Consider the following 25,028-nt stretch of genomic DNA (forward strand, 5'->3'; position numbering starts at 1 on the left):
TGGGGGCACACGGGGGTCCTCCAGGGGGGTCCATCAGCTCTCCCAGGCGTTGGCCTAGTTTTACGACAGCTACAGGAAAAGCACCGGCGGCCTCAGGGCGAACTGAAGCCCCCCGACCCCGACCCCGACTCGCACACAGGGCTCCGCACGCCGGGGGCGGCCGGTGTCCCCCCCCCCCCCCGCCGATGTATCGGGTCATTGTCTGGTGCCAAGGGGACGCTCCCCAGCCCGGCTCGGACCCCGGGCGGGGGGGGGGGGGCGGCAGGGACAGTGACCCGCTGCCCGACACCGGCCCCGGGACTCGCCCCCCCCCCCCCCGTTGCCAGCAGCTGCGCGGGGTCCCCCCGGGCGCCGGGGCCGGTCGCTCCCTCTGGAGCCCCTGGCTCTGGCCAAGGGGAGGCGGGGCCCGGACCCCGGGGCGGAGGCAGCCCCGGGCCGCGCTCCCCGGCTCCCCCCCCCGCAGCGCAGCGCAGCGGCGGGGCCCAGGGGCGGGGCCGCGAGGGACCAGGCCCCGCCCCCCGGGACCCCAGAGCCCGCCTGAGAAGCGGGAAGGCGCCGGGGGCGGGGGGGGGCTCCGGGCGCGGCGGGTCCGGGAGGCGCCGGCTGGGGGGAGGGGCGCGGGCCGGGGGCGTCTGCGGAGGGAGGGAGGGGATGAGAGGCTCGGGGAGAGTCAGGCTGACCCTTACCTGCGCGGCAGAGGGCGGAAGCGCCTCCCGGGGCAGGCTGGGAGATGTAGTTCTTGGCTCTCCCGGGAGCGGAAGTGACGTGCGGGGGGAGAACGAGGCGAGCTGCGAAGGCGCGCGGCCGTTGGAGCCTCTCCCGGAGGGGGAGGGGGTTTCGTGCCGCTCGAGCCCTTGTCGTTGCCCCGCCCATAGAGACGAGTGCAGGGACAGATGGGACCCCGCCCCGTCATGGTTCCCGGTTCCGGGCATGCGCAGATGGCGGAGGGGGGGGGGTCCCGCATGCGCAGAGGCAGAGCATTTCCCAGAGCCCCTGGGTGGGAGAAGAAGGGCGGGGCGGGATCAGCTGCTGCGCCCCGGGGGCGCCGGAGGGGCTGAGCCGGGGAGACCTTCACGACCCCCCCGTGCCCGGCCCGGGCCCTGCCCCTGCCCCCGCTGCAGCCTCCAGGTACCGGAGCGAGCCCCGGGGGCGGGCGGTGACTCTGCCCCAGTGTCCGGGGGGGGGACCCGGCATCTCGCAGCGCCGGGATCTGCTCCCGGGGGGGGGGCTCGGAGCTGCGGCCCCAGCAGGAGCCCAACGCCCCCGGCCCGGCCTGGGGCACCCCGGGGGGGTCCGGGGACCAGCCCCCCCCCGGGGTCCCTGGGCGGGGGCTGCCGGGCGGGGGGAGACCTGGGGAAAGGGGCGGATGGAAAAACGTCTGCGCAGCCCGGACGGGGCCGGGGGAGGAGAAGAGCCGGGGACCCCCCCGAGGAGGTGAGAGAAAGGGGGGGGCTGAGATCCCCTCGGATTTACCGCCGCCCCCTCCCCTGGGGACCCCCCCGCTCCCGCCCCGCCCCCTTTCTCTAGGCAGCGATGAGTAATTGCTAGGGTGACCCCCCCCCCAATCTTCCTGAGATGCAAAAAGAAAAGCAGGACTTGTGGCACCTTAGAGACGACCAAATTTATTACAGCATAAGCTTTCGTGAGCGACAGCTCACTTCATCGGATGCATAAATAAATTTGTTGGTCCCTAAGGTGCCACAAGTCCTCCTTTTCTTTTTGCGAATACAGACTAACACGGCTGCTACTCTGCTCCCTGAGACGGTCTCTGTCCCCCCACCCTTGTACCCCGTTTCCTCTCCACTTCGCCCATGGCCAGTTCAAATCTCAGCTTTGGGGTGTGCCCCCCCCATTTTACCTGCAGTGACTTGTCCTCCTTTAGGTGGGAATCGTTCCCCCGAGTGATTTCTGAAAGGGGAAGCGGGTTACGGGGCAGAGGCGGGCAGGGCCCTGAGACAGGGATACCCCTGGGCTGCTCTCTGCTGGCCACAGAGCCTGGAAAGGCCCAGGAAGGGGAGGAAGGAGCAAGTGGGGAGGGATAGCTCAGGGGTTTGAGCATTGGCCTGCTAAACCCAGGGTTGTGAGTTCAATCCTTGAGGGGGCCATTTAGGGATCTGGAGCAAAAAATGGGGATTGGCCCTGCTTTGAGCAGGGGGTTGAACCGACAAGATGATCTCCTGAGGTCCCTTCCAACTCTGATGTTCTGTGAGAAGTGCCCCAGATGGAGACGGCCCAGTCCCAGAAACTTCCCCCTCCCTCACCCTGCCCAACCCAGCAGCCCCACCCCCACGCCTGCTAGTCACATTCCCAGACCCCACTGCCAGCCCCTCCCCACAGCCAGTGACCTTCTGACTCCAGCCCCACTCCTTTCCCCTGTGAAAGGGACATCACCCAGAGCTCCCTCTCATGTGAATGTGAGGCAAGAAGAATCCATCCCAGTCTGTTGATTGAATATCGCTGTATAATCCCCTCAAATTTCCCCTCTTTTCTCTTGAACTGTTGAATAGTGGCATAAAATCTCCCCGGATGATGGTACTTCTCTTATAGTGGCAAATATTTTGTTTGTGCCCCATTTTCTCCTCCGTTCTGAAGTACTGATATCAAATTCTCGAAAATCTTCCCACTTTTCTCTCCAGGTGTCTGACTGAGATCAAGGCTCCTATCGTACTTAGCATGGCCCTATTCTTCCAGGTGGTGCAGAGATCCCAACTGAGATCTGGACCCTGTTCTGCCAGGCACTGAAGAGCCCCCAAGTGAGATCAGACTCTACTGTTGTTTCAGATAAAACTGAGATCCGGCCCTCTTGTGCCAGGCAGTGCATGACTGCGGCCCAAACTGCTGCCTCCATTGTGCTGGGTACTTCAGAGACCCCAACTGAGATCCGTATCCCTGTTGGGCCTGGCATTGCACTTACCCGGAAGAAGATCACACCCCACCGCTGTACCGGGCACTGCACAGACCCTGACAGCGATCCTGGCCCCACATTTTGGCTGGTGCTGCAGGGAACCCAAACAAAATCATGGATCTTGTAATGCCTGTAACCCCTGTTTGAGGTCAGGCCCCTTGTTGTGCAGGGTTCTGCTTGGACAGTGACCAAGATCAGGGTCCCCATTGTGACTGGTGCTGAACAGACACCAAGGGTATGTCTACATTGCCATTAAAAGCCCACAGCTGGCCCATGCCACCTGACTTAGGGTCACAGGGCTCAGGCGAAGGGGCTGTTTAACTGCTGTGTAGATGTCTGGGCTAGTGCTGGAGCCAGGCTGTAGGACCCTGTGAGGTTGGAGGGTGCCAGACCTTGGGCTAGCTCCCAAACCGGAATATCTACACCACAATTAAACAGCCCCGCAGCCTGAGCTGTGTGAGCCCAAGCCAGCAGGCACTGGCCAGCTGCTGGTGTCTAAGTGCAGTGGCTTATTTTTACCAGCTTAGGTTAAAACTTCTCCAAGGTACAAACTATTTTCCTTTTTCCCTTGGACTTTATTGCTGCCACCACCAAGCGTCTAACAGATATATAACCGGGAAAGAGCCCGCATGGAAACGTCTTTCCCCCCAAAATCCTCCCCAAACCCTACACCCCCTTTCCTGGGGAGGGCTTGATAAAAATCTTCACCAATTTGCATAGGTGAACACAGACCCAAACCCTTGGATCTTAAGAACAATGAAAAAGCATTCAGTTTCTTAAAAGAAGAATTTTAATAAAAGAAAAAGTAAAAGAATCACCTCTGTAAAATCAGGATGGTAAATACCTTACAGGGTAATTAGATTCAAAACATAGAGAATCCCTCTAGGCAAAACCTTAAGTTACAAAAAGACACAAAAACAGGAATATCCATTCCATTCAGCACAGCTTATTTTCTCAGCCATTTAAACAAACAGAATCTAACGCATCTCTAGCTAGATTACTTACTACCTTCTAAGACTCCATTCCTTTCTGTTCCTGGCAAAAGCGTCACACAGACGGAGAGAGCCTTTGTTTCTCCTTCCCTCCAGCTTTTGAAAGTATCTTGTCTCCTCATTGGTCATTTTGCTCAGGTGCCAGTGAGGTTATCCTAGCTTCTTACAAGTGAAATGGTTTATCCTCTGGCCAGGAGGGATTTTAAAGGTGTTTACCCTTCCCTTTATATTTATGACATGCTGTGTCGTGTTCTATCCTGAGCTGTTTTGCATGATGCCGTTTGGAACTGTGATGCACCATGTCATGTTGCATAATTTTATGGTGCATTGTTTTGCCTCAGCTTGTTTGGTGCCTGTGTTGTGTTGGTTTGAGTTGAGCTCTTTTTCATTGTGTATTTTATGGTGTGTTAGTTTGCATTTTGTTGCTTGTATTGTCATTTTATGGTGCGGAGTGTTTTTTTTTTTTTTTTTTTTTTCCTGAATTCCCTGATGTTATGTTGTGGTGGGGATTTTTCTGTATGTTGTGTTTTTATATGTATATATTGCATAGCATCATAGAAATGTCATCTGGAAAGGACCTCAAGATGTTATGAAGTCCAGCTCTTTCTGCTGAGGCAGGACCAAATATGTGTAGATTATCTCTGACAGAGGTCTGTCCTATCTGTTCTTCAGAACTTCCAGGGAAAGAGAAGCCAGCCTTGTAAGACTATTCCAGAGTTGAACTACCTTAGCTCTGGTGATACCCACACAGATTTTAGTGGTGAGCAGCTCTGGGGTCTCCTCTCTTGCCAGTGAGTGGGCAGCTGCGTAAATAGAGTAAAGTTGGGAGGAGAAAAATTGACATGTCCAAGATCACCCAGGCTGTCTGTAACAGAGTTAGAAATAGATCTCAGTTTTAGTGCCATCATACTGCTGTTTCAGGTACTGAAGGTCTCTGCTATGCTGGAGTTTTCGGCACTGGTGCAAACCCTTAGTGTAGGCAGAATTTACACTAGTGCACTCTGATTGGCACTGGTGCACCATGTCCCAGTTTAAAGGCTTTCGAGGGCAGGTGGGGGACAGTGACCTCACTGAGGTTGGCTGAACAGTGCAGCTGGTAATGGAGGGGCAGCCACAGGGTGGATTTGATTTAAATCACTAGTCAGGAAGACTCGATTCAATCGTGGTTCTCTACATAAAAGTTCTTGTTGGTTGTTATAACCTTAATACATATTCTTCATAACTCGGAGATAGATGTAGGTTTCATTTTTAGAAGGTACACACTATACATTTTTAAACAGTGGTTTATTTTGAAAAATTTTCAGATTAGTTTTACGGCTGTATCAGAAAATGAATGATTGTTTGGTTATTTCATTTACCAAAGGTAATTGAAGCAATATTTATGAAGTCATTGGGAGGTGAACTATCTCCAATTCAACAGGTTAATCATTAATATTTGGAGGATTTTCTTGCCATGCTGTATTAGGTGGAGATCATCACCAGACAGACATTTAAATTGTTTTATTTAACTAAAATAACAACATTAAGTATTCTGGATGTTTTTTCTTCAACAGCAAACATCTAATATTATAACAGAACAAGAGTATGTCCCTTGCTTCTCACATTTATCTGCAGACTTCTTCTCCTTGTCCAGATCTATTCCGCCCCCAACAATCTTCTGTTCATTGAACTTTTTGAAATTTTGCACTTTTAGAGAGAGGTAATGGATTGACTCTGTGTACACAAATTTGCAGGAGGACAAGAGAGTTGAGGTCTGTTCTTTCTCACCTCTATATATTTATTTATTTTATTTATTTAGTGTAAAAAAAAAATTTCTATTAAGAAGCATGTTACCTCTGGGGAGACACATCCACAGTTTGAGAACTGCAAAACTAAGCATCTCTGATGGTATCATCTAGACTGAGCACTGAGTCCCATTGGGTAGATAGATTAATCTAAATAATATATACAGAAGCCTGTGGAACCCCATAAGATTGGGTCCCTAATCCATGAACTATTGGAACTCATTTACAAAACTTTTCTTAAACGTTATGTGAATATATTGTCTCATAATATAGAATTAGAATTTATAATCCCTGTTCCATGATGAGAGATCTTTGAGTTGCAACGTATCTTAATTAAAACTATCTTTAGATAAGTTTATTCCTCAAAAACATTTTACAAAAAAATCTGATTTAAGTCAAAACAAATTTTATCCACCCTGGGCAGCAGAGAGTGCTGGAGATATGAGCCAGGAGTACAGCCCCACAGGACTGGATACTGACTTCTCCTGACCCAGGACACACACCCCCAGCTGTGTGCAGGGACTGCAGCTGAGCTTCCCTGCCAAGACAGCCTGTGCATCCATGGACAAACCACCTCTTCCTGCAGCCTAATACAGTGTTATCTGGGGACCTTTCCAAGCTGAGGGTGACGGGGCTCAGCAGTTACTGGCTCTCACTGACCTGCTTGGTGACCTTGGGGAACTCTCAGCCCCTCTCCATTTTCCTCCTACCCATTGTCTACTTGGATTGTGATCTCTTTGGGGCAAGGACTGTCCCTCTCCGTCTGTGCAGTGCCTAGCACGATGGGGGTGCTGATCTCAGTCATGTTCTCTGCCATGCACAGCACGTTGGGAACCTGATTGACATCAGTGTCTGTGCAACTCAAGGCACAGTTTATAGACTCACAGACTTTAAGGCCAGAAGAGACCATCATGATCATCTAATCTGACCTCCTGCACATCGCAGGCCACAGAAGCTCCCTCACTCACTCCTATAATAGACCCCTAACCTCTGGCTGAGTTAATGAAGTCCTCAAATCATTATTTAAAGACTTCAAGTTACCAAAAAAATCCACCATTTACACTAGTTTAAACCTGCAAATGACCCATGCCGTGCCCCATGCTGCAGAGGAAGGCCAAAAACAAAAAAACCCCAAAACCCCAGGGTCTCTGCCAATCTGAGTCTGGGCAAAATTCCTTCCCATCCCAAATATGGCAGTCCATTAGACACTGAGCATGTGGGGAAGTACTTCATTACTTAAAATTATGCTTGAAAGGATTGGATTTTTATTAATAAATTGCAGTAAATGTTGATTTCACTGTACACACACAGATGAACAAATATTTATATAGGTAAAATACAGAAATACTTCTGGAGAAAGTTGAGTTTGATTTAAGATTATTTACACTGTATATTTTGCACGTTACATTGACAATTTGTGTTTGAACAGTTATAAAGATCGGCTTTTTGAATCTCAACATTTACTGTAATTACATAATTGTCTGACAACCCTCATAACTTCCCACCGCTCTGAACATTGAAATTGTAAACATTGAAAAAAGGCCTTAAATATAAATATCGATATCAATTGAAATAATAAAATAAAAGAAATGGAGAAAATGAATTTTGCCAAACTCGCTTAACAGCAATCGCAATATGGTAGGGGATGGAAATTCACAGCTAAGGCACCCAACCTTAATTCTGCCCTGTAATGACACCAGGCAATCACGATAGGGTAAGGAATAAGGCATTTTAGTGTATAAAGTTCCAGATTAGATTATACTGCTTTGTAAAGACATGAGATCTTTCTCTCAGAATATCAACGTCACTGGATGGTTTCTTTTATTGGTAATTCCCATAAATCAGGTTTCAGAGTAGCAGCCGTGTTAGTCTGTATTCGCAAAAAAGAAAAGGAGTACTTGTGGCACCTTAGAGACTAACAAATTTATTTGAGCATAAGCTTTCGTGAGCTACAGCTCACTTCATCGGATGCATTCGGTGGAAAATACAGTGGGGAGACTTGTATACACACACAGAGAACATGAAACAATGGGTTTTATCATACACACTGTAAGGAGAGTGATCACTTAAGATGAGCTATTACCAGCAGGAAGGAGGGGGGGAAAGGAGGAAAACCTTTTGTGGTGATAATCAAGGTGGGTCAGCAGTTAACAAGAATGTCTGAGGAACAGTAGGGGGTGGGGTGGGGGGAGAAATAACATGGGGAAATAGTTTTACTTTGCGTAATGACCCATCCAATCCCAGTCTCTATTCAAGCCTAAATTAATTGTATCCAGTTTGCAAATTAATTCCAATTCAGCAGTCTCTCGTTGAAGTCTGTTTTTGAAGCTTTTTTGTTGAAGGATAGCCACTTTCAGGTCTGTAATCGTGTGACCGGAGAGATTGAACTGTTCTCTGACTGGTTTTTATCTACCCATAAATCAGTAGATAAATAAGATTCTATCAGTTATGAAGTGGCAGTTTCAGTTTCAGAGTATTATTTTGCAGTAGGGGCCAGGTCCTTGGAAAGACAGAACCTTGGTTTCATTTTAACTTGTGCATGCTCAGTAGCTTCTGGAATTTGGTTCAAAGTATTTACCTGTTTCCCTGGCCTGTTCTTAAAAGTGCTGCTAGAGAAAGTGGGGAAAGGCAGAAACTCACTGCAAGGTCAGTAGCTGAGTCCCTTACATATTTATAGCTCATCGGAAGAAGGATGGGTACTGGTGGGTGTCTGGGGATTTAATAATAAATAAACAAATATCATTGTTCTTAGTGAATTTTCATCTTCTAATTTCCATAACCCACTAATTATCCCTGGCTGCCCCCAGGAGTCTGGGGAGGGAGTACTAGTAAACTCCTTTGGCCAGTATGGAACCTAAGGCACAAGGATCTTTTAGTGGCTGGCTCAAAGTCACCCAGAGTGAAATTCACTTCACTGGATAAATCCCTAGTTGCTGGGCTCTACAGGGGGTGGGGAGGTGAATTCCATCCCCCATTCCTGGGCATGGACTGCCCCATACCCCCACAATCCTCGCCCCACTCTAAAACACTATCCCAACCTTCCCCTGCAGTGATGGACCACTTGATGCTGCCAGAGCCATCTGCCATGGGACCTAGAGGGGGCAGAGGCCCAGCTCCAGAACTGCTACCACAGCCCCCATGCTGTGCTGAAGTTGCCTTGGCTTTCCAGTCTGTAGATGGCTCTAGTTGTCTGGGGACCCAGCCCATGTATCCATCACACAAAAACTTCCTCACAACACACATCCCAGGATGGGGAAGGACCATCTGGGGCTGGCTGCAGTCTCTCCTTGCTGCTGTGAGAGGAGTGGGGTGGTCCCTCATATAGGACACAAGCATACCCAGGGCAGAAGGGAAATATAGTTTCTTCCAGGAGCTTGAAAATGTTTGGTTTAGAGTCTGGAGCTCTGTCTTCCTGTTTGTTTCCTTCCGCTACTTTCAGATCTCATGGAGAGGCAAGGTGGATGAGCTGATTTCTTTTAGAACCAATTAAAAATACCTTTTTGATATCCTGGGAACCAACATGGCTACAACAACTCTTTTCCCTTTGTATCCCCCTGCCCATCTCCGCCTCAGCTGAGACTGTCCCATATGATGGGAAAATAAGGGTTCAGTCCTGTAACTGGATTTGGTCTTGCCAGCACTAACGGGAGTGAAAGCCTGTGTGCATTAATGACGGCGGCAGCAGCTCTGAGACTCAGAGACATAGGGAGAAGAGATGGGAGTGAGCAGGTTATGTTTGTGCAGGGTGTGAGTTACTCGTATGGGAATCTGCGCCACTGTGTACGCACAGAATTCACGTCCAGTGCAGAATTTCTTTTTCTTTTTTTGCATGAAGAAAATACATTCTGCCTGAGAAGTGCTGCAGTTCTGCCTTTCACCCACCAGAGGCCCCTGTGGCACCAGAACAGCCAGCCGGGTTCATCTTGGTGGGAAATTGTTGCCCCGAGCTATACCCCAAATGGGAAGAAAGTTAGTGGGTGCAACTTGAGAGAGTCCTGAGACATGGTTGCCTCTGGGGGTGGGGAGAAGGTGGTCATTCTCTACTCGCAAGAGAGTGTGGAAGGGGCACAGGAGGAGCAAGTGTCCCTTAGGGAGACTGCCAGCTCCAGATTAACCAGTCCCAGCCGCTTCTGCCCCCCACCATACCCCAAACCTCCTCACCCCTCCAACTATCAGCTACCAGTCTTCCCTCGCTTCCACCCCTTATTGTGTGGCAGAGAAGCTCTAGCCCCTTCTCTTTAACCCCTGACCCCAATTTCAGTTGTATGGTGGTGCCCTGATGGTTTTCCATTGATAGTTTGGGAGGGAGCAAGGCTGGTCGCTTGAGCCTTGCATTACCTTCCAGCTGACTAGTGAGGAGTGACGGCTCCCTTCTTGGGTGGATGGACCAATCCCAGGGCCTGTTACCTCTCCGTGATTGATTTTTCCATTCCAAGTCCATATAGTAGATTTTCAGTATAAATGCTTTGTTCCTTACATGCACCCCATTCATTGATCTCTCAGTCATTACGAGTCTTGACCAGTTATGAGCTTCTGTAGACACCGCACATGATCATCCTCCAAGAGATGTTTGTTGTGATGGGTTTGTCAGGTCTCAGGTGAGAGCTGCTGGCAAAGACCAAGTGACCCTTTGCCAAGGGATCTCTGTATCACTGTCTAACCCCCATAGGCCTGGGAGGGGACAACTTTCTGCCAGTGGCCTTCAGGATTTGTGCTGAGTTCACTGCAGTGCCCCCTCGTCCCCTCTCCATTTCCCTTCTCGGTGTGCTTTCTGGGACGCTGCCATGCTTCCTGCTCCCCAGCCACCCCGTATCTACTCCGTGTGCTGGGCTTCTGGCAGCCTTCAGTGAGAGGCCATCCAGCCCATCAAACTGGTGCCAAACTGCTGGGCCTCAGAAGATATATATATCTTCCTACTGTATTTTCCACTCCGTGCATCTGATGAAGTGGGTTTTAGCCCATGAAAGCTTATGCCGAAATAAATTTGTTAGTCTCTAAGGTCCCACAAGGACTCCTCGTTCTTATTGCTGATACAGACTAACACAGCTACCACTTTGAAACCAGAGATCTTTCAGTAAGTCCCTCATTTCCTCGGAGTTGAGAGGAGTGTACTTAGTTGTCTGCTGGCCCTGACCACCGAATGGTTACTTGGAGCGGAGCCAGGGGAGCACTGGCCCTTAAGTCTGGGTTAAAGAGGAGGAGGAGTGGGTGGAGACCAATTATCCCAGTTTTTCATCGTGCATGCCAGGTTCCAATCCTGGATTTGTTTTTCAAGGTGTTTCCAATTGATTTCATTTTGGTCTATCAGTATTGCTGCCTGAACCAGAGTCAGTAAGATTACCCTTCTGTTGTATGCTAGCAGCAATACGACGTACAGAGGAACTGCTTTCTTTTATTTTTGCTTTTAGGGTATTGTTTTCTGCTTGAAGCTCACTTAATTTGCGGTTTAAATCTGGTTTTTGGTTCATCTCTGATGCAAGAGTCTTTTGGAGTGTTTCCAATTCCCATAACTTCTTTTCATATTCACGGTACAGTATCACAATTCCTTTCTCTAACTTTCCTTTTGTCTGACCAGACCATCACTACATGTCCTTCACACTCATACCCTCATTCCATCCATCTTTTACCATAGACTTTTGAACTATCCCATGTTTTCCTCCTATAAAATCAACGATTCTCCCTTCCGTAGAGGGTATCGATACACCCTGGGGCAAGTCATATGACATTGTTACCCAGCTTCCTGAAACCCACTCAATCGGCACTTCAGGGGAACTGACCGAGCACACCCTTGTACTGAGCACTACTGAAGCACACTCTGGTGCAGAATACTTGGTATTGCAGCCTTTGCCTACAGCAAACCAAAAACCCTGGCCACAAACACAATCCCGTTCAGTCCTCTTGTCTGTGCATCCTAAATATGGTTCGTATTAAAAAAGGGGTGTCTCGGGGAGTTCCAAACCAAGGTGTTTACTAAAGGTGGTATCCCTGGTTGTGACAAATTCTCCAAGGATTCCTGATCACACCCTGCTTGCTGCACCAAACTGGGAAGCAGGGAGATTCTTTTCCCCAAGAATCAGACAGGCACATTTATTCACATTTATTCAGGTTTATTCACGGTACCGGGAAGACTGATAAACAGCTTCAAAAGTGTAGTGCCACAGTGATCAATTATGTACCTTTCCTCATTGCTCCATTTGCATACATCATATACTTACAGAGACAAACATTGTTTCAGAGAGAGAGAGAGAGAGAGAGAATATTTAACATGATACTGACAGGAGCAGAACATATGCATAGACACTATTTTAATTACATCAATTATCTATGACTACCCATAAGGCGAAGGGGTGGGGTGTGTGAGTGTTCACAGATATCCTAGGACTGTTTTGCAGGGCTCTGTTCTAAGAGCCGAGTTACTGGGCGGACCATGCAGACTATCAGGTATTTACAGCTGTTACTGTCATTGGGCCTCTGATGTTTCTGTTTCTGACTCAGATGCTAACTAAATTTCTAACTCTTGCCTAACACAGATTACTTAGCAAATAACCAAAAACTCAAACTAAGTCTAACATACTAGATGGATAGAATTTGAATTAGCAATTTCTCACACTGACTGATCATACAAGCAGTCCACCAAGTTTCCATACACAAGTTAAAAATCCCTTTACCCTGACACCAGCACTTCCCCCAGTTCAGTCTTTGTTCCTCAGGTGTTTCCAGGAGTTCTCTTGTGTGGGGAATAAGGCCAAGAAATGATGTCACACACCACCTTATGTAGCTTTTCCATATGGTGGGAACCATTTGTTCCAAACTCAGTTCCCAGTCCAGTTTGTGGAAAAATACAGGTATCAAAATAGAGTTCAGTGTCATTTGGTCTGGTCACATGCACTGCTGAGTCATAGTAACCATGACTCGTAGGCTGGCTGAAACATTCACAGAAGGGCTAAACTCTTCCACAGTCCATTGTCTTTATTGAGGAGCCATCAGCACTGTCTGGCTTCTTCATTGTTGTACCTGAAAGGCTAGTTGTGGGTGTTACCCAGAGTATGCATATTTGAAATACAGATACAGAGTCAATATCCATAACTTCAGATACAAACATGATCCATGCACACAAATAGGATAATCATATTTAGCAAATCATAACTTTTCCCATGACACCACACATGATGTATCTTACACAAAATGCATCATAATTATGTCCTAAAGCTCACCCAAAATTCCGTCTTTCAGATTCCTGTGGCGTACTGCACCTGTTTGTGGTTACTCATTAGTTTGTCAAAATGAGGGTGCAAAATATCTGATCCGGGATTCTCTCCTTAGGCCTCTTCAGGTAAATCCCAGACTTCAACATAACCACTCCCACAAAGCCTCAACCTAATATAAAGCCCTTAACTGTAGCAAGCTTAATAACCCATTTATTTATGTTCACCTCCATGCATGTTCCAAGCTAATAATAATGATAATGACACAGTTTCATACCTCTAGCGAGTATAAAATTGCCCACAAGACATGAGACTAGGTCATAGATCATAAAATCAGGTTGGGGTCAACAGGAGTGAGAGTTTGGAGGGAGTCTTGTCCCCCCCCCCCCCCCATCTGCAGCAGCCACAAGCTGTCTTCCCCCAGGTTCCTTGGATCTTTGAGCCTGTCCCTCCTGAGGTTGTGTGGCCCAGTTCTTGTTTCTTACATTCTCCTTTTCTGGAAGAATTAGAGGCTGTTGCTCCTGAATGTTAGTGTTTAATTCCCCAGCCTTCTCCACACAGTGATGGATTTTAATTCTCCCTCCGATTACACCTGAGTCACTAGATTTCCTAATTCCCCAAAATGTGTTTTTGTGATGTCACAGTCCTGGGGTAGCTAAGCCTTTGCCCTGCCTCCATGGTCTGCTCAAGGAATACCCTCTCAGGTATCAGGCCTCTAGCCAGCCCCCTCTATGGGTAGGGACCTACATGCCTCTCCTTTTGACCAGGGTTTGAGGATTGCAGCTTGTCCTCCACTGTCTTCGCTGGACTAATGTCCAGTTCCTGTGCTTTGCTTTCTCTCCAAGGGCTGTGAGCAGTGTGTGTGTGTGATAGAGGTGGGAATTCTGGTGATACTTCTATGATGCGAATACACACTTCAGTTTCCCTCTGTGATTGGTATTGCTTTGATTAGAAAGAGCAGGAGACATGAGGTGTTTTGTCACGTAGCTGTCATAGGGTGATATGAATGGGTCATTAAGGACTGTCTGGGATCAGCCTACATCAATGGAATACCCGACAGAGACAAGGGAATAATTGTCACTGGTCCATGGGAGGATCTCCGCTTGGCTGAGTGAAGCATACATTGACTCGTGGTTTTGGGAGCAGGAAGAACTGAGCTTGCAGACGCAGGGAGTTGTACTGGAGCGAAGACAAATGGACAGGAACAGAGAAAGGAAAACAAAATGTTTTCCACAGCAGCAAGGCTCAAGGGCCTTGTGGGGAGGGATAGCTCAGTGGTTTGAGCATTGGCCTGTTAAATCCAGGGTTGTGAGTTCAATCCTTGAGGGGGCCATTTAGGATCTGGGGCAAAAATTGGGGATTGGTCCTGCTTTGAGCAGGGGGTTGGACTAGATGACCTCCTGAAGTCCCTTCCAACCCTGCTATTCTATGATTCTAAGGGCATCGACCAGTCTGGACTACATTGTCTTCTTTTCTTCTCTGGGCTAATCTAACAACTTTCCAATGCTTTATTTCAGTTGACTAATGAACCCTGTTATGTTTTAAAATTCTGCCCAGTGTCCAAGCAAAAACTTGCTGAGGTGCATTGAAGCATGAGTGAGGAACAGTCTCTGAACAGGAGTGTAGTTCAGCTGAACCTGCTGGCAGAGTTCACAGGTTGAAATAGGAGTGTTGAAGCCAGAAGCTCAGTCTCGGGTGTTGAAGCTACATGGCCTATCCGTGTGGAAGAGTGGGATCCCTTGGGGGTCTAGCGCACTCAAGGGCACCTCCGAAGGACTGTTTTAAAATCCAGGGCATTGCACAGATCCTATGGATCCATGACAGTGTGCTAGAGGTTAAGCCTTATGGGGAAAACACATAAAACAAGAAGTTTCAGAGTAGCAGCCATGTTAGTCTATATTCGCAAAAAAGAAAAGGAGTACTTGTGGCACCTTAGAGACTAACAAATTTATTTGAGCATAAGCTTTCATGAGCTATAGCTCACTTCATTGGATGCATAAAACAAGAAGAGGATCTAAATGCGTATTTACCATCGCCCCCTCATCAGTTCTCTTGGGAATCCCTGATCGGTTCCAAAGTGTATTAACCAAGAGGTAACCCTTTAAGAAAGATTATCAGGTCATGTCAGTTTGTAGACCAAAAAGCCCCCTCAATCAGCTCAAACTCAGCTATTTCTCCCGAAAAAGTCTGTCTTTTTCAGTCTCCTGAAAGAGGTAAAATCAGTCACTGCCCCCTTCTGCATTGGGCAAAGCTTCAAATGATGAGAGATCTGCATAACCAGCCTTGAGATCTGACATTCATCACCCCTTAGTCACACCAGATTGCATAGGAAACCCATCCCTGAGCCCTCCCTGGTATCATCTGGGCCATCTCAGCATCATAGTCTGTGAAGTATTCATGCTTTCAAGGGCTGGCTCATATATACACATAACAGCCATAACTATGGCCAGTGTTTGCTGGCAATGAAAACAGAGTAATTGACAAACATGAGCAATATCTAATCCTTTACAGCATGAAAGTGCATTGGGGGGAGGGGACAGGAGCCAGCTGTGTGGGGGCCCAGACACTGGGCATTGAAAGCCTAGAGCCAGTTGTGTGCTGGGGAGGCAGGGCACGAACCAGATGTGTGCAGGGGAGATGAGCAGGGGAGAGGTGCTGTTGACACAGCTGAGAGCAGGTGCGAGTATCATCTGCTCTGCAGCATTATGAGGGAGCCCAGCGTCCCACTACCAAGTGCCCTGCTTGCCCAGGGGAAGCTTCACAGTGTTTTTACTGAGTCCAGACTTGTATGAGGAGGGAAGAAATTAGCAGCAAGTCTCAAAAGCAGCCAGCCTCTTCCCTGTGTCCCGGGGAGGAGTCAGGTGTCTCCAGGCAGAAATCGGGAGGGGGGGAAGCATGACCTTGTGTGACCAGCCCACACATCACCTCTGCTCTGCACCCTAGGAATGAGTCAGGTGTCTCTGGACAGAAATCTGGGGGTTGTAACCCTGCATGCCCCACCCACCCTCTGTTCAGCAATTCTGGATATGAAGGGTGATTCCAGAAATAAAGAATAACTTTGGGAAAAATGCAGTAATAGTGGCAATTTCCAGAAAACACTGGCATTAAATACAATAGTCTCAAGATATATCCCTGTGTTCATCAGATCTTTTACTCTGTCTTCACATAGTTTCCTCTGCTGGTGGGTTCTATCCCTTCCCCCATTCTGTGTCTGTTTAGATTGTAAATTGTTCAGGGTAATGGCCCATCTACTATTCTGGGTGTGTACTGTGCTTAACACAACAGGGACCCACTGTTAATTGGCCCTTAGGAACTAAGGTAATGAACTCCCTCAGGGAACAGATGGCCAGGATCCCCTGGGGGACTAACATGAAAGGGAAGGGAGTCCAGGAGAGCTGGCTGTATTTCAAGGAATCCCTGTTGAGGTTACAGGGACAAACCATCCCGATGAGTCGAAAGAATAGTAAATATGGCAGGCGACCAGCTTGGCTTAATGGTGAAATCCTAGCGGATCTTAAACATAAAAAAGAAGCTTACAAGAAGTGGAAGCTTGGACATATGACCAGGGAAGAGTATAAAAATATTGCTCGGGCATGTAGGAAAGATATCAGGAGGGCCAAATCGCACCTGGAGCTGCAGCTAGCAAGAGATGTCAAGAGTAACAAGAAGGGTTTCTTCAGGTATGTTGGCAACAAGAAGAAAGCCAAGGAAAGTGTGGGCCCCTTACTGAATGAGGGAGGCAAGCTAGTGACAGAGGATGTGGAAAAAGCTAATGTACTCAATGCTTTTTTTGCCTCTGTTTTCACTAACAAGGTCAGCTCCCAGACTGCTGTGCTGGGCAACACAAAATGGGGAAGAGATGGCCAGCCCTCTGTAGAGATAGAGGTGGTTAGGGACTATTTAGAAAAGCTGGACGTGCACAAGTCCATGGGGCCGGACGAATTGCATCCGAGAGTGCTGAAGGAATTGGCGGCTGTGATTGCAGAGCCCTTGGCCATTATCTTTGAAAACTCGTGGCGAACGGGGGAAGTCCCGGATGACTGGAAAAAGGCTAATGTAGTGCCCATCTTTAAAAAAGGGAAGAAGGAGGATCCTGGGAACTACAGGCCGGTCAGCCTCACCTCAGTCCCTGGAAAAATCATGGAGCAGGTCCTCAAAGAATCAATCCTGAAGCACTTAGAGGAGAGGAAAGTGATCAGGAACAGTCAGCATGGATTCACCAAGGGAAGGTCATGCCTGACTAATCTAATCGCCTTTTATGATGAGATTACTGGTTCTGTGGATGAAGGGAAAGCAGTGGATGTATTGTTTCTTGACTTTAGCAAAGCTTTTGACACGGTCTCCCACAGCATTCTTGTCAGCAAGTTAAGGAAGTATGGGCTGGATGAATGCACTATAAGGTGGGTAGAAAGCTGGCTAGATTGTCGGGCTCAACGGGTAGTGATCAATGGCTCCATGTCTAGTTGGCAGCCGGTGTCAAGTGGAGTGCCCCAGGGGTCGGTCCTGGGGCCCGTTTTGTTCAATATCTTCATAAATGATCTGGAGGATGGTGTGGATTGCACTCTCAGCAAATTTGCGGATGATACTAAACTGGGAGGAGTGGTAGATACGCTGGAGGGGAGGGATAGGATACAGAAGGACCTAGACAAATTGGAGGATTGGGCCAAAAGAAATCTAATGAGGTTCAATAAGGATAAATGCAGGGTCCTGCACTTAGGATGGAAGAATCCAATGCACCGCTACAGACTAGGGACCGAATGGCTCGGCAGCAGTTCTGCGGAAAAGGACCTAGGGGTGACAGTGGACGAGAAGCTGGATATGAGTCAGCAGTGTGCCCTTGTTGCCAAGAAGGCCAATGGCATTTTGGGTTGTATAAGTAGGGGCATAGCGAGCAGATCGAGGGACGTGATCGTTCCCCTCTATTCGACACTGGTGAGGCCTCATCTGGAGTACTGTGTCCAGTTTTGGGCCCCACACTACAGGAAGGATGTGGATAAATTGGAAAGAGTACAACGAAGGGCAACGAAAATGATTAGGGGTCTAGAGCACATGACTTATGAGGAGAGGCTGAGGGAGCTGGGATTGTTTAGTCTGCAGAAGAGAAGAATGAGGGGGGATTTGATAGCTGCTTTCAACTACCTGAAAGGGGGTTTCAAAGAGGATGGCTCTAGACTGTTCTCAATGGTAGCAGATGACAGAACGAGGAGTAATGGTCTCAAGTTGCAATGGGGGAGGTTTAGATTGGATATTAGGAAAAACTTTTTCACTAAGAGGGTGGTGAAACACTGGAATGCGTTACCTAGGGAGGTGGTAGAATCTCCTTCCTTAGAGGTTTTTAAGGTCAGGCTTGACAAAGCCCTAGCTGGGATGATTTAACTGGGACTTGGTCCTGCTTTGAGCAGGGGGTTGGACTAGATGACCTTCTGGGGTCCCTTCCAACCCTGATATTCTATGATTCTATGATTCTATGATTTATAATAATAACTCTCCTGCACTTTGAGCCAAAGAAGCTGGCCTTGGGATGTTACTACTTAAAAATGAGCTGGGATTAAAACCATGGAATATTCCTTGTGACGGGTATCCCACAAATTCCACGGACCTTCCTTGTTTTCTTTGCTTTGAGCAGGGTTTCCAGTTTCCAAACCTGATGTGATTTCATGGCTGGAACAAGGGGAAAACCCGTGGGTCCCAGATCTCCATGGCAGTGAGAAAAAAGTGATCCTGAGAGCTGCATGCAAAGGTGAGGAATTGGTTAAACCAACTCAAAAACTGTCCATGAATACAGGAAACATTTAGGATGCCCTACAAAGACCTTGTGAGCTCTCCAAGTTCAGGATTGTTCCCTGCAGATGTGGAATCATTAGGCAGATGTCACTCATGGCTTCCCACCTATCCTGACTGACAACTGGCAGCATGTCCCTCCCCAATGTCGCTTTCCCCAGAGCATTCTGGTGAGATGCGCACCAAAACTGATCCCTTCCTCTCTCCTCTGGGGAAAGGTTTGGGGATAATCAGCTCCTGATAGGTTTGATCTCTCTCGAAAATATTTTGGTTTCTTAATTCTTTTTTCCATTCCTCTCTCTGAGATTTCCTTTCTCTCTGGCTCAGGGAGTGACCCATGTCTGGATTCTCTCTGTCTCCCATTAGGTGTTGGCATGGTGAATGAGGAGAAACCCCAGCAGGAAGATGCTGAGCAAGTAGAATCCCATAAAATGTTATCAGGAAGATCCAAAGGAAATGATTCCGGGAGTTGTGCACTCCCAGAAAAAGAAAAAACCTGTGGAAGTCAGCACAGGCCAGAGGAAAACTTCAGTAGCCACTCAGACCTTATTACACACGAGAGAATCAACATGAAAAAGACACGCTATACATGCCATGAGTGTGGGAAAAGCTTTAAGCGGAGCTCAGAACATATCAGACATAGGAGAATCCACACAGGAGAGATGCCTTACACATGCTCTGAGTGTGGGAAAAGCTTTAGTCAGAGCTCAAACCTTATCAGACATCGTAGAATGCACACCGGGGAGAAACCCTACACGTGCTCTGAGTGCGGGAAAAGCTTCAGTCGGCGCTCAAACCTTATCACACATCAGAGAATCCACACGGGTGAGAAACCTTATAGATGCTCTGAGTGTGGGAAACGCTTCATTGATGGTTCAGCCCTCATCTCACATCAGAGAATCCACACGGGAGAGAGGCCCTACACATGCTCTGTGTGTGGGAAAGGCTTCAGACACAGCTCACACCTTATCACACATCAGAGAATCCACACAGGTGAAAAACCGTATGGATGCTCTGAATGTGGGAAACGCTTCATTGATGGTTCAGCCCTCATCTCACATCAGCGAATCCACACAGGAGAGACACCCTACATGTGCTCTGAGTGTGGGAAAAGCTTCAATCAGAGCTCACACCTTATCACACATCAGAGAATCCACACAGGTGAAAAACCGTATGGATGCTCTGAATGTGGGAAACGCTTCATTGATAGTTCAGCCCTCATCTCACATCAGCGAATCCACACAGGAGAGATGCCCTACACATGCTCTGAGTGTGGGAAAAGCTTCAATCAGAGCTATGCTCTGATCACACATCAGAGAATCCACACTGGAGAGATGCCCTACACATGCTCTGAGTGCAGAAAAAGCTTCATTCATAGTTCAGCCCTCATTTCACATCAGAGAAGCCACACAGGAGAGAGACCCTACACTTGCTCTGAGTGCAGGAAAAGCTTCAATCAGAGCTCTGCCCTGATCACACATCAGAGAATCCACACAGGAGAGAGACCCTACACATGCTCTGAGTGCAAGAAAAGCTTCAATCGGAGCTCTGCCCTTATCACACATCAGAGAATCCACACAGGAGAGATGCCCTACATATGTTCTGAGTGTGGGAAAAGCTTTAGTTGGCACTCAAACCTTATCACACATCGAAGAATACACAGTGGAGAGAGGCCCTACACATGCTCTGTGTGTGGGAAAAGCTTCAATCAGAGCTCAAGCCTTATTAGACATAATAAAATCCACATGAGAGAGAACTGTAATAAATGCCTTGACTAGGGCTGGCTAAAGATTTTTTTTTTTTAAATCACATTTGCTAATTTCAACATAGAGATCTTTGCACCATCTTCACCATGGTCTCTCGGCTCCCCCAGATGAGTTGCCTGCTTTTGCCTTTTGCAGTTCACCCTTCTTTGGGCTCAGTCCTGTGATCTTTTCTATGAACTCCTTTTGTTTTGAGTTGTAGGACTGTGTCCCTCTAGCCAGGATTTTTCATCAGCTCCAGAGAGATGGTTTGATCCCAACAAGCTACAGTGATACAAAAACTACCTGTGCCTTACATCCACTAGGATTGTACATGGCAATTGGCGGCAGCTCCTGTTAGTGATCTTGGTGTAAAAAAACAATTACAGTTGTAGAGCCGATGCAGCTCAGGTGCAGTGGTTGCATTAGCTTTCCTCTTGACCTGACCTAAAGTCCATCACTTTTCCTAATCTAAACAAACCCTGAGCATCACGGTTATACTGTTTCCCCCATTTCAAAGCAATTGTTAGTCATCAAGTTTCCACTTCGGGAACAAATTGTTTCATTCCTAGTTGCTCTAATGTTGCTTCAGGTTGTGCTGGAGAGCAGATATTTTTTACTACCATTTTTCTCACTTAAAATATATTGAACTATAACAAAGATCAGGAACAGGGCAGGGATAGGGGAAAAGGTCATTTCACCCTCTGTAACAACAGAAGAAGGTAAGGGAATCCCTCTGACTTACCCTATTCCCCATCACTATCCCAACCCTCATGTTGTTCAATTGGTTAGGTCAATATTTTTTCTAAAGGGCTGGGAAGAGGATTCCCTAATAAATGACTTGTAACTAAGCAAAATACCCATGCATTTGGCTCCCAAATCAGTTCTGGCCCTGGCCCTGCAGGAGGTTGCTCATGAAGATAGCTCCTTCCTAATCAGGTGCATGTTGCCTCTTATTTGGGAAATGCAATCCCCAGCTAGGTGGGGATGGGAAAAATGGAAGTGACATTTCTGTTCAGCTCACCCCTGGGAGGAGATACAAATGTGTAGAAAAGGAAATCCGTGTTGAGTGTGATAGAGCTGCAGAAAGATACCTATTTTTAATAGATTCCTGACTTTTGGTGTCTTACAGGGATTCTAAGACACACTTGAATTTAGTCCCTAATTTAAATCTGTGCCAGCAGATTAAAAAAAATAAAAAGAGCATATTTGGGGGATTTATACCTCATTATCGCGACTGACATGTTGCGTGGTTGGTGAAGAATTCTACCCCAGAGAAGTGTAAAATTACTCCAAGTAAGGTCAAAGATTTGACAAGAACTCAGGTAGAAATTGCAGGTACACATGGTTGATTTTCACCCCAGAGACGGAAGCTATGGTGACCTGTGGCCCAGGTAAACTTTTTGGAACGCTGCTCCCTAGTTAAGTGGCATTGATCACACTCCTAAAGGATGCCATCATTAAATTGTGAACAGCTGTCTTTTACCATTTGGCTCCAAAGTTTCATGAAGCACAGAGAGAAACAGCAGATTGCTTCAGAACCATTCTATGCCTATGGGTCCCAGTCTGGCTGCCTTGTTGGACAAGAAGCACTTCCATGCTCGGCAAATGATGGTAGCCAATGGGGGAATGTATCAGATTCCACGTACAGACTGCAGGATACATGAATGCCGAGTCCTGACTGTGGTTTGGTCTCTTAGTTTTGTTCTTGAGTCTAATGCATTTGTATCACTTCTCCACCTCCTGCTACTTTGAAAGATTAGAAAGTGTGAAAATAGAGCACAGGTGGTTTTTCTCATGATGCAGCCTTCTCACATACTATGAGACCCCTTCCACCCACACTTATGGGAGAACACCCAGGGAGAAATGAACTCTCAGAAATGGAATGCTCCTAACTTATTGTAGAATGTGACTTCACACAAAGCTTACTGGGTGTAAATGGGAATAAAGACAAAACTTCCCTATTGGTTTATATTTTTAATCTTTGAATAAATTTTTACCAGCAACAATGAAATTAAACATGAAGTTAATTAATGAAATGTAAGAGACTGATTCTGTGATAACTTTCAGTGTTACAATATAATTAAGCTTTTCTTCTTGTTCTCACCCTGCCCCCTCCTACTATATCGGAAATGGTGGCTAATTCTGAAATTAAAACCTCACGCCAAAGGAATTAGAGTGGGGGAATATGTGAGAGAAATAGCTTGTACAAGAACAGAGACCCACTATAGACGGTAATTATTTCTATTTCAAATGGAATTTATTTTGATAAATTTTCATATAAATCTTCTGTTACGAGGAAAATTACTCGACACAAGATGTGTAAACTTTTAACCACTTAGATGGTAACAGCCACAGAGTTCCCTAGGTCTCTTGTTTGCAAAGCAAAGATGTCGCATCAGGCAGGAGATGTCAAAATTTAAAATGGTGATGGATGTGAGATGGTAGCTTTTCTGGGTTGTTGGGTTTTTTTGTTTGATTTGTTTTTTTCAGTTATTTTTTGTTTTCTTTTTGCAACCAGTTATTTTTATAGGTGCTGAGGCCTCTTTTCCTTTTGAGCACAGCTGTTTAACCCTCAGGCCTGGCTCTGGAAACCTCCTCAGAACTGGCCTTGTGTTTCTTTCATGTTTGATATCTTTGGGGTTCACACACCCACACTACATGCGGTTCACAGCAACTGTTCCTTTGAGAAGCCTGCAGGGTTAAGTGGACCTTTTTCAAACTGACATTAGCCCAAAGTCTGCCTCAATTCAGCTGGATTGAGACACGTCTGTATCAAAGGAGTGGTTCACACCTGATTTGCTCAGAGACCTTGGGGGAGATGTGGTAAAATAGGACAGGTAGTAGTCAACAACAATAAAGGTAAAGGCGAAAGACCTTCACCTTGCAGGTCAACAAGCCTGTTCTATTCATTCCCTCTGAAGCATCTGGCACTGGTCACTCTCCGGCAGCAGACTGGGCTAGATGGACCATTGGTCTGACCCTGTATGACCAGTCTTGCGTTCTTATGTAAGTCATCTATGGCCTTGTCTATGCTGGTAAGTTTCGGCACAGTAAATCAGCTTTCGGCGGTGTAACTTCTGAGGGGTACACACGGCTAAGCCACTTAGTGCGCAGAAACTGCGCAGTTGCAACACTTAAAAAAAAAAACCCCACCCTGAGAAGTGGCATGGAGCTTTCTGCACAGGGGCTACAGCACCACGGTGCCAGTGTAGACACCATGGTCGCTTACAGCACTGCGATTGGCCTCCAGGAGGTGTCCCACAATCCCTGTTCTCGCCTCTCTGACCATTGGTTTGAACTCTACTGCCCTGCCTTCAGGTGACCAACCATGAACCCCACCCTTAAATTCCTTGGGAATTTTGAAAGTCCCCTTCCTGTTTGCTCGGTGACGCATGCAGTGGTCTCAGCGCATCTTTCCAGGTGACAATGCCTACTCCATGCACCAGCGATCCCCCGCTTGGAGCAATGCCGAGCTGCTGAACCTCATCAGCATTGGGGAAGAGGAGGCTTTCCAGTTCCAGAATTATGATACCTACAGACAGATTTCACAATGCATGAGAGAAAGGGGCCATGACAGGGACACCCTGCAGTGTAGGGTCAAAGTGAAGGAGCTGTGGAATGCCTATCACAAGGTGCAGGATGCAAACCGCCACTCCGATGGTGTGCGCAAGAACTCCTGGTTCTACATAGAGCTGGAAGCGATACTTGATGGTGACCCCCACCTCCACTGCGAATGCCACTGTGAATACTTTGGTGGCTCATGTGCCAGTCAAGAGTGGACCAAACCAGGAGGAAATCTTGGATGAGGATGTGGAGGTGGAGGGGGACCCAGAGGCAGAGGACAACTCAGAGGTGAGAGAAGCATGCAGCCAGAAGTTCTTCTCTACCCCGGAGGAGGCTAGCCAGTCACAGCTGTCAGAGCTTGGTGAAGCAGAAAGAGGAGAGGAGGCCCTTGGTAAGTGGCTTTGATTTTGGGAATCACAGAAGCAAGTTGTTGGGGGCAGGAGGGTTGCAGAAAGATGGTTTGTGTCTGTATGATGTGCGTACCACGACATACCTAGTCTGAACAGTGGAATAGGGTGTTCATTGACTCCCTTACTTCACAGGAATCTGCCCTAGAGATCTCCATGAAACTCTCATGGAGATACTGGGCAATCTGCTGCTGCAGGTTCTTTGGCAGAACTGCTTTGTTTCTTGCCCCATTAATGGTAACTTTCCTGTGCCACTCTGCCATCACTGGGGGGGGGGGGCCTGGGGACATTGACCATTGCTGCACACAGGTGAGCTGCCTAAGGGCCAGGGCAGATGGCACAATCTTGGAGAAGACCCACCCTTGATTTCCTGCTCACCCTCAGCAGCGAGTTATCTTCCATAATGAAAGCAGCCTGTGGAAAATGTGGGCACATGAATGATTATAAGCCCTCCTCCCACACACAGTGTTTTCTCTCCCCAAGAGCCATGTGCCCAGTGTACAGGTCCTGGAACAGTGATTTCTCCTACCCTTGCAGTTACCATTTTGGGGGTGTTGTGGCTCATGTGATTGCCTGGGGTCAGCCAGTTAGAGATAGTTACGTGCATAGGGACTGTTTTTTAAAAATCACTGCATCAGTGGTCTC

At 47.6% G+C, this 25,028-nt stretch overlaps 2 protein-coding genes and 1 pseudogene across 11 annotated transcripts in view; 2 read left to right on the forward strand and 1 right to left on the reverse strand.

Annotated features, from left to right (window-relative positions):
* LOC119849396 (zinc finger protein 883-like) overlaps window positions 1-23,547 on the forward strand; it is a 30,226-nt gene extending 6,679 nt beyond the window's left edge. Inside the window, exons 1-4 of one of the 10 annotated variants that reach the window (XM_038386449.2) lie at window positions 967-1,128; window positions 2,637-3,140; window positions 18,513-18,626; window positions 19,034-23,547. In XM_038386449.2, coding sequence (XP_038242377.1) covers window positions 19,042-20,445 — 1,404 coding nt within the window. In that variant the 5' untranslated portion in view covers window positions 967-1,128; window positions 2,637-3,140; window positions 18,513-18,626; window positions 19,034-19,041 and the 3' untranslated portion in view covers window positions 20,446-23,547. Of the gene's footprint in view, window positions 1-941; window positions 1,129-1,250; window positions 1,435-2,636; window positions 5,818-6,105; window positions 6,681-12,036; window positions 12,123-12,753; window positions 13,015-18,509; window positions 18,627-19,033 lie in introns of those variants that run through there. The other 9 variants (XM_043503867.1, XM_038386451.2, XM_038386452.2 and 6 more) reach the window with 9 other exon arrangements.
* Window positions 1-25,028, reverse strand: part of LOC119849371 — a 1,398,949-nt pseudogene that overhangs the window by 1,312,938 nt on the left and 60,983 nt on the right.
* LOC119849376 (zinc finger protein 420-like) overlaps window positions 1-25,028 on the forward strand; it is a 3,142,523-nt gene that overhangs the window by 1,107,701 nt on the left and 2,009,794 nt on the right. The gene's annotated exons all lie outside the window — the stretch shown is intronic.

Source organism: Dermochelys coriacea, chromosome 28, assembly GCF_009764565.3.
Source record: "Dermochelys coriacea isolate rDerCor1 chromosome 28, rDerCor1.pri.v4, whole genome shotgun sequence".
Lineage (NCBI taxonomy): Eukaryota > Metazoa > Chordata > Testudines > Dermochelyidae > Dermochelys > Dermochelys coriacea.